This window comes from Arachis ipaensis, chromosome B5 (genome assembly GCF_059453495.1).
Source record: "Arachis ipaensis isolate K30076 ecotype BB chromosome B5, ASM5945349v1, whole genome shotgun sequence".
NCBI lineage: Eukaryota > Viridiplantae > Streptophyta > Magnoliopsida > Fabales > Fabaceae > Arachis > Arachis ipaensis.
Genome location: NC_142440.1, coordinates 8,328,624 through 8,345,147, shown reverse-complemented (window position 1 = coordinate 8,345,147; position 16,524 = coordinate 8,328,624). Strand labels below are relative to the sequence as shown.

The 16,524-nt window shown below is 34.4% G+C and overlaps 1 protein-coding gene and 1 long non-coding RNA gene across 2 annotated transcripts; both read right to left on the bottom strand.

Moving 5' to 3' along the window:
• Nucleotides 1-7,427: 7,427 nt before the first annotated feature.
• LOC107640060 (uncharacterized) lies at nucleotides 7,428-8,618 on the bottom strand. Its single transcript, XM_016343614.1, has one exon. It carries the CDS (start codon nucleotides 8,616-8,618, stop codon nucleotides 7,428-7,430), a length of 1,191 nt encoding a protein of 396 aa, XP_016199100.1.
• Nucleotides 8,619-14,313: 5,695 nt separating this feature from the next.
• Nucleotides 14,314-16,199, bottom strand: LOC110271730 (uncharacterized). The gene is made up of 3 exons (XR_002362337.2): nucleotides 16,105-16,199; nucleotides 15,885-15,985; nucleotides 14,314-14,519 (listed from the first exon to the last, which is right to left on the bottom strand). It is a non-coding gene; the product is annotated as an uncharacterized LOC110271730 (long non-coding RNA).
• Nucleotides 16,200-16,524: the final 325 nt, after the last annotated feature.

Here is a 16,524-nt window from a genome sequence, read left to right as displayed (position 1 = left end):
TGTTCTATTGTAATCTGTTGGAGATTCTAGGATGTTGGTACTGTAGGTTTGGGTTCCGGTATTTGCGCATCAAAATTAAGGTTGTTACAGAACCATCAGAGCTTCCGACCGCTATTAGAGCTAATGTCTGATCAATTTGGAAGCTGCTACTATGTCGTTCTATTCTATTTATCGTGGTGAGATTATTCGGTTCCGTTCTTGTTTATCGCAATATTCTATTATCAATTATGTTCTAATATCGCTCAATATCCATTCCGCGTTAATTCTAAATTATGTCAGATATGTGGTTGTTGCTGTGATCCCTGCGGTTGCTTGAGAATTTCTACAGTTGCTGCCAATTAACATGAGAATAAGGATTTAATGGGTTTAATTAGGCAACTTGCGACTAATCGAGGTAGGAGTTTTTCTTAAAATCTACTTTATATTATAGAGTTGTTATGAATAGATATTAATGTGAAAAATATATGTCTGTGATTATGATTGTCTTATAAATGTGATTGTTTGCTGGACTGAATGATTGGCTGCTTGATTGCTTGAGTAGTTTGTGATTGCTGAAAAGAAATTAGTTTGAAAAGTTTAGTTGATTATTATGAAAAATGGCTTTCTTGATTTTGAAGCTATTTTTGATAATGTGAACGAATCGGCTTTGGAAATGATTTGGAATATGAAACTGAATTGATTTTGGAAACGGTTTAATTTTGAGTTAGTCTAACTTTATAAATGACTTTATAAATGATTTATTATTTGAGCTGGTTTGGTTTTAAAAAGAGATTTATTATTGGCATTGATTTGCTTTGAAAATAAATTGATATTGGAGTTGGTTGAATTTTGGAAGATGATTGAGATTTGGAAATAGTTGAAAAAATATTTGAGAAATGTTTGGATGGAACCCGAAAAGGGTGGCAGAATCCGAGTTTTAGAGGAGATGCTGCCAGAATTTTATAAAATTGGAAGTTTTGTTTGAAGTAATTGTTTAAAAAGATTTAGTTCTTAAACGTTATATGTTTAAGATTGATTTATTTAGAAAAGAAAGAATTATGTTTTGGATTAAGATTGTTGATTAATGGAAAGAAGGATGATGAGGATGGATTTGAAATATGATTTTTGAATGAATTTGGAAATGGGATATGGATTGACGAATGATGATGATATTGATGAATGTGAATGAATTATTTATGTGGCTTATGAATTTGAAATATCTGAGATACGAGGTTCCCTGGATTAAGTGCCGTGGCTTGCCACAACGTGTACCAGGTTGAAAACTCAATACTCTGTTGACCCTACGACGTAAGTGTGACTGGGCACTATATAAATTCCCGGGAATGTTACCCCCATTGAGAAATATTGATTATTTGAGAAAAAGCTATGCATAGACTCTTGGGGATGCACGTCGGGGGACGGTCTAAGGATAATTCAGACTTGTCGGGTTGGCTGGATAACCGACAAATGAGCCTCATCAGCCATAGGACAGGCATGCATCATATGCATTTGTATGCTTTGCTTGGGTTTGAACTTGTTTTGGTTTGCCTAATTGCTAAACTGTTCTTAACTGCTACTTGAACTATTTGCTGTAACTGTTACCTACTTGTGCTTTCCTTGTCTGTCTTGCCTGTGTTTGTCCTGGCGTGCTACATTTGAGAATGAACTTTGGTGCTGAATTAATGACTGTGTTGTTTGATTGCATGGTTGGTTTCTGATTGAGATTTTCTTATAAGAAAGGAAAGATTTTGGACTTCTGAAAGATTAAACATTGTTTCTTTGAAAGAGTTTTGAACGATTTCCTATTGGTTTTAAAGGATTCATAAGGCAATGATAATCACTGAACTTGAAAATAGTTTTCTTACTAAATATCTTCTTATGACAACTTTGAAACTCCATGGTGAGACCGTGTGGTTAGGTTCTCACCCCATACAGCTTTACCTTTTCAGGAACCAGATGAAGAGGCATTAAGAAGAGTTATACTGGGTCTGACTTATATGCTGCTGTGTTAATTAGATTATTTTCTTCCCTCATCTTTGTCATTACAAATTTGTAAGAGGGATAGGAATTGTATGTTCTATATGTACATTATATTATGAGATATTATGTAAGGAGTCTTGTATATGAATCTATGTCTGCTTGTATTTTTCTTAAGATAAAGTGTTTATTTCCAGTTTAAAAAGAAATCAGCGAATACAGTGTCGAGTCAGTCTCCTATTTTAGTATTTAGTATGTAAAGCAGTCGTAATACTTCTTGCTATCAGAATGGCGCAGCCGGAAGCATGACTTCTGATAGTGAGGATGTTACATAATACCTATGTAAAAAATATATATGATGTCAGAAGTTAAAATAAAATCCATTTATATCATACAATCATTCATATCCAATATCTTAATATAAATTTTATTTATTATATAATATATTATCTTCATTTTTTATTTGTCACTCTATTCTTTATTCCATTATAATATTTGTCAAATATCATTCTTCCTTGTACTGCTTCGTTTTGCCTGTTTTCTTAACCCTGTTGATAATTATTTCCTGTGTTATCACAAACCTAACACACATTCACACAATATATTTTAGTTTAAAATTTCAAAATAAGAGAATCAATTCTATTTTTAACTTGATACTGAACTGAAAAAAATTGAAAGAAAAAAAAATCTATAATCACTGGTCAACGTCAAAATTAACATACTTACAAATTTAAATATTATATATAATATATATTCAAATAATAGATCCAAACAATACCTTTAGGCACAACAAAAATTAATCAATATATTACCGCAACAGATCTAATAAAAAAAGAAAAAAACGGATCTAGAAGACACGAACATAAAAACAGACGAGCTTTGAAAATAGATCTAAAAAGATGCGAACTTCAGTAACAATAAAACAGTAACAGTGACAATGCGAAACAAAGTAAAAGACGGTGAGGCTATACAAAACAGGCGGTGACAATGTAAAACAAAAAGTAACGCAAAAAAATTGAGCAGAAAAACAGAAAAGTGATTTTGCACGGAGAATAGAATATAGTAGTGCGAGAAGAAGACCGACTGAAACTAATGATGGTGGTGGGTGTGTGTGTAAGAGCAAAGTACGAAGAAGACAAGAATTGAAATTAAGAGATGACTGAAAGTGAGGTGTGTCCTAATTGAGAATTAAAAGAATATTTATCTTTTTTTATCAATTGAATCTTAATTTTATGACAAGAAATTTAAAAAAATAAAAAATATTAAAAATTGTTGATTAAAAAGACTTTGTCTCTGAATTTTTTATTGTGCAAAAATTGACAATGAACACAGAAAAAAAGCATATGTCATAAAATTAAGAATAATATGGGATATATTAAGTGACTACATAGTGTATGTGTTATCTTGACAGTTCTTTATGGTTGCAAAAATTAAGTTATCAGTTCTCATAACCAAATATTTAAAGAAAGAGAAATTCGGACAGCATCATATGAAATTGCTAATAAATCTTCATGAGAAGCAAAAGTAATAAAAGAAAACATTATTATTCATAACAAACTCATAATAAAGATGTAACAAAAATCTCTTTATAATTTGGGTCTTCTATTTCATATGTTAATTAATTAAATGAGCCTCGCATCTTGTCTAATTGTGATGATCTACGTCAATAGTTCGATATACATGAATAGAAATATTAGAGGATATCAAAATTTACTATTTTAAATTTTGACTATTAATTAGCTATTAATATTTAAAAGTATGTCATAAATATGTTATTGGATTGCTAGAATAAGGAAATTACACAAAATGAATTGAGTGATGGATAAGTAATGGTCACAAACAATAAATTTTAATTACACTCTAATATTTTTTATTCATAAAATTAGAGTGAATAAAAATAATATATTTTTTTAATATATTTAATTCATCATCTTAAAAAATTTATTGAAATTATCAAAATTAAATTCAGTCAAATTAAAATCAAAATTAATAATTTCACACCATTAATTCTATGTATCGTCAACAGAAAAAATGTGACTGACAAACCCCAATTTGACGGTTTGTTTTGCATTGAATTTAGAACATTTTGATACCCTTTTGTCACATTTAGCCTAAGAATTAGAATGGTTTTGTTATCTCTTCCATAATTGTGCTTAAGTGTAAAAACATGCTTTTTAAACCCTATTTTGATGAATTCTAGTTTCTGTTTGATTCCATAAGATGCCTTGATGTGTTTGCTAGTAACCTCAGGTTGAAATAGGCTAGGCATGGATCAAAGGAAGCAAGGAAGGAAGCATACAAGTGGAGAGAAGCATAAAAAGTCAAAGAAGCAAAGTCAGCCATGCACGCGCACGCGCACAAGGCGCTCGCGCGCACATTGCAGAATCGACCAGGGACGCGCATGCGTACCATGCGCGCACGCGCCGATGCTGGCACATGACCTCATTAATGCAACACGTGCCTGGCGATTTGAGAGGGTTTCTGAACCCATTTTTGGCGCCAAATTGCTAAGGGAAAGGAATAAAAGGATGAAGGATTAAGGGGAAGGCATCATTATCATTTTAGGATTTTGGGATGACTTGAAACTAATCACTTTTTAGTGAGTTTTAGTTTTGAGAGTTAGTTTCTAGAGAGAGAAGCTCTCTCTTCTCTCTAGGATTAGGATTAGGTTTAGGTTAATCTCTCTTCTTAGATCTAGGTTTAACTCATGCTTTGATTCACTTTTCATTCACCAATTCCTAATCTTCTCCTCTTCCTCTTTCTAGTTGTGTGCTTTAATAATTGTAATTCTTCATTTTGTTTTGGATATATTGTTGTTCCTTTGTTTTCTTTCAATAATGCAATTTGAGGTAATTCATGATAATTGTGATTTCCTTGATTGTTGTTGTTAATTCTTTACATTCAATTGTAGTTAGAATTCATTCTTGTTGTGATTGACTATACTTTTCTTTTGTGCCTTCCAAGTGTTTGATGAAATGCTTGGTTGGATTTTAGTGTAGATTTTGATCTTCTTGGCCTAGGTAGAGTAATTAGTGACACTTGAGTTATCTAATTCCTTTGTTGATTGATAATTGGAGAGATTGCTAATTGGTTCGGAGTGCACTAAAGCTAGTCTTTCCTTGGAAGTTGGCTAGGACATGTGGCTCAAGTCAATTCATCCACTTGACTTTCCTTTAATTAGTAAGGGTTAACTAAGTGGTAGCAATGAACAATTCTCATCACAATTGAGAAAGATAACTAGGATAGGACTTCTAGTTCTCACACCTTACCAAGAGCCTTTTATAGTTGTTAGTTTATTTCCATTGCCATTTACTTTTCATGCCTCTCATCCAAAACCCCAAAATAACTCATAACCAATAACAAGACACTTCATTGTAATTCCTAGGGAGAACGACCCGAGGTCCAATACTTCGGTTTATAAATTTTAGGGGTTTGTACTAGTGACAAACAAATTTTTGCATGAAAGGATTAGTGATTGGTTTAGAAACTATACTTGCAACGAGATTTCATTTGTGAAATTCTAAACCGTCAAAAATCCAATCGTCAGTGACACGCAATCAATTTTGGGAGATATTCAAATGTAGTATTTCTGTAAATAAAAAATAAAAATAAATAAAAATACTAATAAATTTTTAGATTATTAGATCAAAAATATTTTATAAAGTAAAACAAAATACTTTTTTAAAAAAATAATTCTAACATTATTTACTAAAATATATTTTTTTAAAATTTAAAGTAAATCAGATAGAGTCATTCTGATTTAAAAAAACCGAGTTACTTTTTCTGATTTTAGCATTCTTTAGGTGATCTTTTTCTGATTTTATGTTGAAATTAAAAGAATTATCGCTCAATTTTAATTCAGATTAAACCTACCCATTTATTTCTTGTACACTCTAAATTTCGAAGAGTATCTTTTTGAAATGGCTGAACGCTTCTTCGCATGTCGGTGTCCACTCGAAGGCGATCCCTTTCTTCATTAGGTTGAAGAATGGGATGGCCCTTTCTGCCGAGGTGCCGAGGAACCGGGACAGGGCCGTGAGCGAGTTTCCCAGTGAGTCGTTGTACATCTTTGATGCATCCAGGGCTCGTCTTTTTTAGGACGGCTTCGCATTTCTCTGGGTTGGCCTCTACCCCTCTTTGTGTTATCATGAACCCTAGGAACTTCCATGCTTCCATGGCGAATGTGCATTTGAGTGGGTTAAGCCTCATCTTGAATTTTCTTAGTGCTTTGAAGACAGCCTCGAGGTCGTCTATTAGTTTGTTCGGTTCTGCTGTTTTTATCAGGATGTCGTCAACGTAAACTTCTACTGACTTGCCGATGAGGTCATGGAAGACTTTGCTCATTAGCCTTTGGTAGGTGGCCCCTGCATTCTTCAGCCCAAAGGGCATTACTTTGTAGCAATAAGTGCCTCCTGGTGTTATGAATGTTGTTTTGTCCTCGTTAGGTCGGTGCATCGGGATCTGGTTATAGCCAGAATAGGCATCCATGAAGCTGAGAAAATGATATCCTGCCGCTGAGTCGACCAAGGTGTCAATGTTGGGGAGGGGGAAAGAGTCTTTTGGGCACGCCTTGTTCAGATCGGAGTAGTCAACACACATTCTTCATTTCCCGCTGGCTTTTTTTACTAGGACGACATTGGATAGCCATGTTGAGTACTCGAGTTTTTTGATGAACCCTGCTTCTAGCAACCCTGCTATTTGTCTGGCGACTTCTTCAGCCTTTTCTTGCGACATCTTCCTTTGCCGTTGGGCTACCAGTCTGGTATCAGGTTTACGGCTAACCGGTGGGACATGACCTCGGGGTCCAATCCCGGCATGTCTGATGGTGTCCATGCGAAGAGGTCGCCGTTTGTCCTTACGATCTCCATGAGGGGGCCCTTGAGTTCATGGGGCAGGTTTCTGTTTACGAAGGTAAAATGATCTGCCGACTTTCCTATTTGGAATTTTTTCATGTCCCCCTCTGGTTCTGGTCTCGGCTTGTCCTCTATCCTAATGTCCAGATCTGCCAGGAATACACCTGCTGCCCTCTTGGATTCTTTCCTTAAGGAGAGACTGGCACTGTCGCAGGCGACTGCCGTTTCTAGGTCTCCCCTTATAGAGCCAACTGTTCCCTTGTCCGTTATGAACTTCATTGTCAGGAACTTGGTGCATATTATGGGCAGTGGAGTCTCTGAGGACTACGAAGTGGAGTCTCCCTAGGATGATATTATAGGCAGTGGAGTCTCTGAGGACTACGAAGTCTGCCATAACCGATTTCCTGGCGTCACCAGTTCCTAGGCAGATTGGGAGAGAGATCGTCCCGTCGGGTTTGATGTAGTTATCGCCTAGTCCTATGACTCCGTGCTGGCGACTCTTGAGGTCAGACTCTTTGAGCCCCATGGCGTCGAACACATTTCTGAATATAATGTTAGAATCAGCTCCTGTGTCGACGAGGATATGTCTGACTAATCCTGTCCCGACCATCGCAGTAACTACCATGGGAGGTTTTCGGGGAGATCGTAAAACCATTTATCTTCCGGGCCAAAAGATATTGTGGGATACCCTTTGCTGGCGACGGGGCCCTCTGTCGAGATGGAGAGTACCCGGGTATCCTTTTTCGCTGCCGATCTGGATTTAGGAGGGCTGTCACGCCCGACCACGATATTGACCACGAATGTTGGGGGGTTATTGGCATCCCCCGTAGGTTCTTGTCTTGGCTTGACAGTGTAGCTCCAATCTTCTTTGGAGCGCTCTCTTTCTTTCCTCCACGGTTCTCTGATGAGCCGGGAGAATTCATTCAGCTTTCCCTCTCTGATGGCCTGTTCTAAGGCATCCTTGAGATCGAAGCAGTCTTGGGTTTTGTGACCAAATCCCTTGTGGTAATCACAGTAAAGGCTTTTGTTGCCTCCTGTTCTCTCTTTCAATGGTCTAGGTCTGGATAGGATTTCCTTGTCTGCAATTTGTTGGTAGACTTCTACTATGGGTGCCGTGAGTGGCGTGTAGTTCGTGAAACTTCCTACCCGTGGCTGCTTGGACAGCTTGCTTAGGGTGCCGTCCCTGGGAGCTTCTTTGTAGCTGTCGACTTGGGTGGTCTGCCGAGCTGGGTGGTTTGGTAGCTGCCGTTTGTTGGTTGCTACCACCTGGCTGACTTCCTCATTATTTATGTATTCCTTGGCCATGCTTTGGATCTCTTGCATGGACCAGACAGGCTTAGTAGTGAGGTGTTTTCTGAAGTCCTCGTTTAGTAGGCCGTTCGTTAGGCAAAGGCTGCCGACTGAGTCCGTGAGGCCGTCAATCTCCAAGCACTCATCGTTGAATCTATCTAGGAAATTCCTGGTCGGCTCCCCAGGTTTTTGGGTAACCCCTAATAAGTTGATTGGGTATTTTGCTTTGGCTATGCGTGTCGTGAACCGAGCCAGGAAGCTCTGGGATATGTCTGTGAAAGCTATGATGGATCCTTGTGGAAGGGCATTGAACCATCGGATCGCTGGGCCAGCCAGCGTCACGGGAAATGCCCGGCATCTGACTGCGTTGCCTACCCCTTCCAAGTTCATCCTTGCTTCAAAGGCTGTGATATGCTCCTGGGGGTCCTTAGTCCCATCGTACCTCATGTCCGTCGACTTGTCGAAGTTTCTCGGGAGCCGGACCTTGAGGAGAGAGGGGTGGAAAGGAGTGACTCCCATGATGATGGGGTCCTGTTGTCCCCTGGCTTTCCCCCTCTGGGATTCCCAGTGGCTTTCTGACCCGCCTTGGGTAGGTCGGGAGGTCACTTGTGTGTGTGCCTCGTCACTCCTTGTTAGGCTTTTTTCTTGGCTGTCGTGTGCTCGGGAGGGGGAGCGAGTACAAGCGTGGGATCGGCTGACACCGCCGTGGGAGTGGCTGACGTCTCCATGGGGTCGGCTCCTCGCCACCAGCTCTCTCTCAAGGTTTTGTACTCTATGCCTGAGTTCTTGCATGATCTTGGCGCTGTCGGCCCCGTCCCCCCGAAGGGACGTCTTTCGGGGGTCTTGGTGTACATTTGTTGGTCTGGCTGAACGGAGGATCTCGACTGCTCTCCAGCACGGGCTGTAGAACTTGCTCTGCTCAGGCGTGCCCCGCCTCCTTCGAGGAGCTCCTGCGAAGTGAGGGGTCGCTCCATGTCTACTCTGAGGTCCCCACAGACGGTGCCAATGTTCGTTACCTGATGATCTCGGGTACTCGACGGGTCGGGTGGTTATGAGTAGAGGAGAGGAAGAGACCCTGAGCTGACGTGGAGTGAGGACTGATGTGCGCTGATGACGCCGGAGGTGGAGTGGGGCACGGGAGTGGCCACCTGCAAGGACACTCTGACGATCAAGTCAGAGTCCATACGAAAAGATGGCCGAATTAGGTAAAAGTGTGACGTACCTCGGGGGGAGAACTATTCTCTCCCCTTATATACTGTGCTGGGTGGGCCTAGCGGTGACCTAGCCCATTGGTTAAGGAGCTTGTGAGCTGTCCTTAATCCACGTGGGAGGGGCAGGTCGTCCCGGACTTCAGGTCAGGGATTGGGACGTTGCCCCAAGGGTACCAACCCAGATGATGGCATGGTTCGCACAGGTGGTAAGTCGCGCGTGCCTTGGGTCGGGTATTAGGAGCTGACCCGTTGAACTCCTTTCTGCTGGAGGTTTGGGTTTGGGTCGGGGTGGTGCCCCGACCTGACGGCTAGTTGGGCTGGGCTCGGCGGTCCGTAACAGTTTGTATGTTGAAGATTTAGTTGAATAATATTAAATTGGGTTTAGTAATGTTGAATGTGTTTGAATTGGGTTTGATTTAATACATTTTTGTTGAATTATAAAATTTTTTATCATGATTGAAATTTTTTATTTTTTAAAGTTTAATATCCACATATCCGTCGTTATTTGCCTCCCCCTCAAGAGGAAATAATGAGGACCCGTAATACGGGTGCAGGGCGATTTCTTAAACGGGGACAAGGAATGGAGGAAGGGTCCTTGCTCTCATAAATACCTATTATCATATCTACATGTAGTTATCTTCATGTAAAATTGATAGTTAAGAGTTTTTAGATAATAATTTAGTCAAATCTATTAAATCGAACTATTCTCAAGTATCAACTTCACATAAGAATAACTGAATTTAATATTTTCATTGATAATATATATATATATATATATATATATATATATATATATATATATATAATAACTAAATAAAAATCATAATAAATAATGGGATTTTTTCCTTTATTTTATCAATTTTTTTTCTATTATTTAATATAAGAGTGACGAATCTATAATCTATATACATTTGGCATTTCTCAATTTATTAAAGTAGGGAAATGTATATAGACTCATTACCTTTATTTAAAAAAATTTGATGAAAGGAAAATATTTATATATATTTCTTACTTAAAAAGGGAGAGTACGAGTGAATTCTAGTTAAGGTAGCCATTTATGTTTTTTCCATTTTGTTGCCATTAATATTTCATACATGAACCGTGTTTATACATTAAATAAATAGATAATACATTATTCTTTATACATATATGGTAAAAAGAAAAAAGTTTAGAAAACTAGCATTTTTATTAAAATTTAGCTAGCATTTAACTAGCAAAAAAAATAATTTTATACTATTAAATATAATTTTATATTATTTAAAATATTAATAATAACTAATTAATAGTTACAAATTACAAAATTTATTGCCCTACTAACACTCCTCATAATAAAAATATATATAATGTTAAAAAGTTAAAATGAAATCCATTTACATGATACAATAATCCCGTATCCAAAATCTTAATATAAATTTTATTTAATATATAATATACTATTTTTGTTTTTTATTTGTCACTCTATTCTTTATTCCATTATAATATTTGCCAAATATAATTTTTCTATGCAAATTTTATAACAAAAATCATTCGTTTTATTGTTAATTTATTTCGGTTGTTTCTTTTATCTATCATTTACTTTGAATAATATACAATTAATAAGAGAGTTAAAATAAATCAAGAGTAATCTAAAAATAATTTAGTTTTACTAAACAACTCTTAATGAAAAAAGAAAATAGTAAAATAATTTTAATATTTTTATTTATTACAGTATAATTAATAATTCAATTAAAAATATTATATTAAAAAATAAATGTGACAGTTTAATAGATATTATGAAATAAAAATAAAGTCAACGTGACGATTAAAAGCTCATATATAATTCATTAATTGATAATTTTTTAATAAAAAATAATTTTAATTTTGATGTATTGACAATTGACAAACTAAAAAATTTTACATAATAATTCAATTATATATATATATATATATATATATATATATATATATATAATTTTTTTATCTTTTTTATAATTTTTTAATTAATAATTTTAATATATATTTTTAAAACACATGGTAACTAAATTATATAATTAGTTACGCAAAGGTAAGCCAACAATAATAATACCAAACAACCCATAATTATTGAAGAGAGAGGATATATAACAGAAATAATTTTCAATATTTTCATATAGGTTAAAAAGCATTTGTGTTTCAATAAGTAATATTTTTAAAGAATTCTTGAATTACTATTAGTAACCTTAAAGATATCTTAGAATATTAAAGTTTAATTATTTGTTGGTCTCTATAATTTTATTAAATTTATAATTAAGTTTATATATTTTCTCTTTTTTTTTTTTAATTTGATCCTATGTTGCTTTTAGTTTTATAATTAAATCTTTTTAGTATAAAAAATGTTAGAGTTAACTGAATATTTTTTTTTAGAAATGAAAGTATTCATAATTAAAAATATAATTGGATCTTCGACTGTATGTATATTGGGAGAAATCTTCTGTTAATTTTGATATTTTTGATATGAAAGTGATCTAATTACAAAATTAAAAGTAGTATAAAAATCTCATTAAAAAGAAAAATTATAAAGTTTTAATTAAAAATTTAGTAAAACTATAGAGACTAACAAAATAATTAAACTGAATATCAATGTTGAACAATACATTTAATGTAAATATCATGAGTATTTAATATTTAATGAAGAAAGAGAATCTAATATAAATAGAACATATAAATCATTTCCATGAAGTTGTCTTTATATATAAAATTAATATAACATCCTAACTTATAGCACGTCATAACCGTACCAGATGTAAGATTCCAGATTTTTAAAAATTAAACAATTAACTATTTACAAATTATTATTTTATATTAAGATGTAGTTTTTAAAAAAATTATTTTCAACAAAAATAATTAAATAAAATTTTATAATTATTAAAGTTTAATTTAATTACTATTTATTTTATTAAATTTAAATGATTTATCAAAAAATGTTTTGATTAAACAAAACTTATTATTATTATTATTATTATTATTATTATTATTATTATTATTATTATTATTATTATTATTATTATTATTATTATCATCGTTCAAAAAAAAAAGGAAAGGAAAAGAAAGTGGCCGAAGGCCATTATCCTACATATATGCCATTACACATATATTCAGTATGTATATACATATTAAAGCAAGAAAGAAAGCAAGCTAAGGTGGCTTGTATACATATATGACACATGTTTCTTTTATCTATAACCATGACACCTAACAATTTTTTATTATACTTATCATCACCGCCTAATCTTCATTAAACCGAACCAAACGTGAAAGAAAAGAAAGAAAGAGTGACCGAGAGTGAAGGAGAGAAACCGTGAAACCTCCATGTTTCTAACTCCAATTTTTTGTGATTCATAATTTTAATAAAATAATCCAATCCGATAAAAGTATTCGTATCTTCCTCTTTTACACGTTGGCATATCTTTTGTTCGGTGGAAGCTGACGGTGACATAACTCCTCTTTTCTTTGAATTCGGTCAGAGTTTTAGGAGGCACAGACGATTTTTAACGTTTTCTTCTTCAGTAGTTCGGTCAGAAAACTTCTCCGGAGGTCCCGTTAGTTTGATTTCGTATGGAGGTAGGGTTTGGTAACTTTATAATAATCAAATGTGAGTTTGATAAGTGAATGTTGATTTAGCTGATTATTACTTGAATTTGAATGAATTTATGTTAAATTATTGTTGAATTATTGTTGTTTGCTTGAGATTTTGATTCAGTTATGTATGAACAACTAGCTGGGATGCTTTGATTATTTTGGGAATAAGAAATGGAATTTTCAAAAGCTTTAAGAAATATATTAACTGATTTTGAATTATTAAAGAAATATTTTTGCTGTTGGAGTCGGTTGGATTATTAATCGTTTTAAAGATTTTGGAGAATGGCATAAAGATGTGGTTTTAGTTTTAAAAGAAAAAGAGAAGATAAATCGGCACGTGTACTTATGAGAATGATTGAAAGGTCACGAGAGGGTGACGGAAAGTAAATAGTTATGGTGCCGATGTGAAAGTGTTAAGCCGTGGGCTTTGAATGATTGTGCGGGAACGCCCGTGTGTATGGAACGGCTTCCAGGAGAAAGTGGCACATGCTTCAGTTGGAGAATCAGCGCCTGCAAGTACTTGCAGAGGTCATGTTCGGCATACTTCAGCTGGAGAATCAGCACCTGCAAGAAGTGGAAACTTGCAGAGGTTATGCCGCTGGAATGCCTTATCTGACTTGCGAGTCGGATTGCGTCGGGTGCGGGTCGAAACCGACAAATGAGCTCATTACCTGCGATAGGAATAGACATGCATCATGCTTGTTTGCGCATATCTCTGTGCTGTGTAACTCTGTGATTGTGTGTGTGTGCTGCGTGACTGATTGACTTCTGAGTTCTTTTATTATTCATGCTTATAAGTGTTTTGTTGTTAGTTGCGGTCGGTTAATAATGGCAAAATGAACTTAACTTCTAACTCCGACCCTACTAAGAACTTCCCGGTTCTTACCCCCTATCTCCACCCCTTTTAGCTACAGGTGCAAAGGCTCATTGTCAAGTTACGGAAGCACAGAGGAATATGTTTATAAGTTGAGTTGTTAGGATTTGTTTTCCCCTCGCCTTGTTAGTTAGAGTTTTTAGAGGGGTAGGATTTGTTTTTGGAAATCTTGAAATAAGTTTATGTATTTAATACTATGTGAATATATATACTTTTGTGATTTAGTGGCATAAAATAAAGTCTCTTTTCGTTTTCTTAATTAAAGTTTCGGTTTGTATTCGCGAAGGCTCAATATTAAATAAAGATAGTATATAATAAAAAGGTTTAGAGGTAAGTAGCACTCAGACTTTTAGTACGATCATGAGGTGCTAAAAGTTAGGGTATTACACCAAAAGTGAGGAGTTACTAACCTATTTTTCTTATTTACTATTTATCTGTTTAATATTGAGCCTTTATGTCGATATTGCGTTTCTGTTTTTAAGAAAGTTCCAGAAAATAGATTTTAGTAATTAAAATTACATAACAAAAGATCTTCAAATAATAATAATCACATAATTATTAATAATAATAGATGCTATACAATTAAATTCAATGTAAAACTCATACAATACCTATCCCTCTAGATAAAATAAAAACTCTGAAGCAACAAGGGCGAGGGAACTCTATAAAAACAACAGGAATCACAAGTAAATCTACTAGTCGTCTGCATCTTCTTATTGAATCTCTGAACCTGTGTCACTGAAAGGGTGGAAGATTTTAGGGTGAGAACAAACCACACGTTCTCAGTAGGGAATGGAAATGCCGTAAAAATAATGAATTTAAGGCAAATAATTAACTTACTTAGTAAAACTATTTTGTTAAACCTTTGAAAATACTTTTATTTCTACTTTAGATAATTAATTACTTTTCTTTAAATTTCTAACTCAAAACAGATTTTAATCACAAAATTAGTCATGCTAACCATCTCTCAGCTACATAATCATTTTTCAACCACAACATCTCACCTCAATACATCCGTGAACTAACAGCATAAGTAAGGGATTCAAACCAACATACAAACAAGTCAAACAGCACAATCACAGAGAAGTAATACAAGCAAATACAACCAAATACAAATGTGCAAACAACATGATGCATGTCTATTCCTAATGCAGGCCATGAGCTCATGTGTCGGTTGCCTACCCGCTCCCGACATTACCGGGCACAAGTCCCAGATATGACTTTCCGGATGCATACAGTGTGCTTATAAGTCGTACGGCTAGGCCGCATACAGTGTGACTCTCCAAATCAATAAGCGTACATCTGGAAAACAGTTCTCAATGTGTGGGCGTCCCCACTTTACATTTGGCACTAAGGCCCAAACAATATCACATATGCTCTCCTGTGGCAGACAATCTCTTTAAGTTAATATATCCTTTAAATCCTTGTTCTCTACTCTCCTGTGGCAGAGATTCCTTTTCTTAAAAAAACCGAACTCAAAACAACACTTAAAACAAAATCTCTCCTTACAAAATTGGATTTAAAATATTATGTTTTTTTAAATAAATTGAGTTTGAAAATAGAATACACCTTTTCTCAACTAAATAAATCTCAAATAATTTAATTTTCTAAAATCAAATCTTTTAAAATAACTTTTCAAATAAAACCTCAGATTTTATAAAATTTCGGTAGCACTTCCCTTAAAACTCGGGCTTAACCACCCTTTTCGAGTCCCAACTGAACTATTTTCAACCTCTTTTAAATCATTTCTAATAACTCAAACTGATTTCAATATCAAAAATTATTTTCGATAAATCAATAAAATTCATTTTACATAGTATTTAATCAAACCGACTTTTCAATAAATCAAATTAATACTTTTTAACTCAATAATTAGAATTTTCAGCACTCCTAATCAATCAAGAAATCAAACACATATTCATCAAATTCAGTCACAAACACAACTCAAATTCATCATTCAGTCATTCCAAATAATCATAAATTATTTACAAATATCCACTAGACTTCCATGGCATTCATAGTTTAAAACAGTTAATTTTAAAATAAAATCCCTACCTCTATATGAAATCAAAATCAACAAAAGCTTTAGAGAAATTTTCTTACCGAATTGCTGAAGAAGAAAATGTCAGAAATCGTCTGTGTTTCTTAGAACTCCAATTAGTCGAACTCAAGAGGAAGAAGAGCTATACCACCGTCAACTTTTACTGAACAAAAATAACACCAACACGTAGAAGAGGAAGATACGAACACTTTCATCGGATTAGATTTTTTATTAGAATTATGGATAAAAAAGAATCGAAAATGAAAATTAAAAGGAACTCACGGTTTTCACATGAACTTCGGCCACTCTCTCTTCTTGTTTGGATACATGCAAGTTCGGTTATTGCATAATGAACATGCTTAATGGATTTGATGATGATTTGGACAAAGAAAGGGTGATTAGGTGTCACCTTTATATATATATGTATTGGTACACAAGCCACGTTTGGCTTGATCTCATTTAGTTTTCCTAGGCTTTCGGTCATGAAGAATGATGGATTAAATATTATTAGGTAATAGTGTTATTCAAAGAACATAGGATAAGTTAAGATAGTAATACATAAGGTTAAATAATAATAATAATAATAATAATAATAATAATAATAATAATAATAATAATAATAATAATTATAATAATAATAACAATGAGAATAATAATAATAGTAATAATAATAATAACAATAAAAATCAATTTTATTTCTGT

Bases quoted from the DNA above. Each gene is read 5' to 3' on its own strand.
- LOC107640060 (XM_016343614.1), bottom strand. From the start codon at position 8,618: ATGGGAGTCACTCCTTTCCACCCCTCTCTCCTCAAGGTCCGGCTCCCG.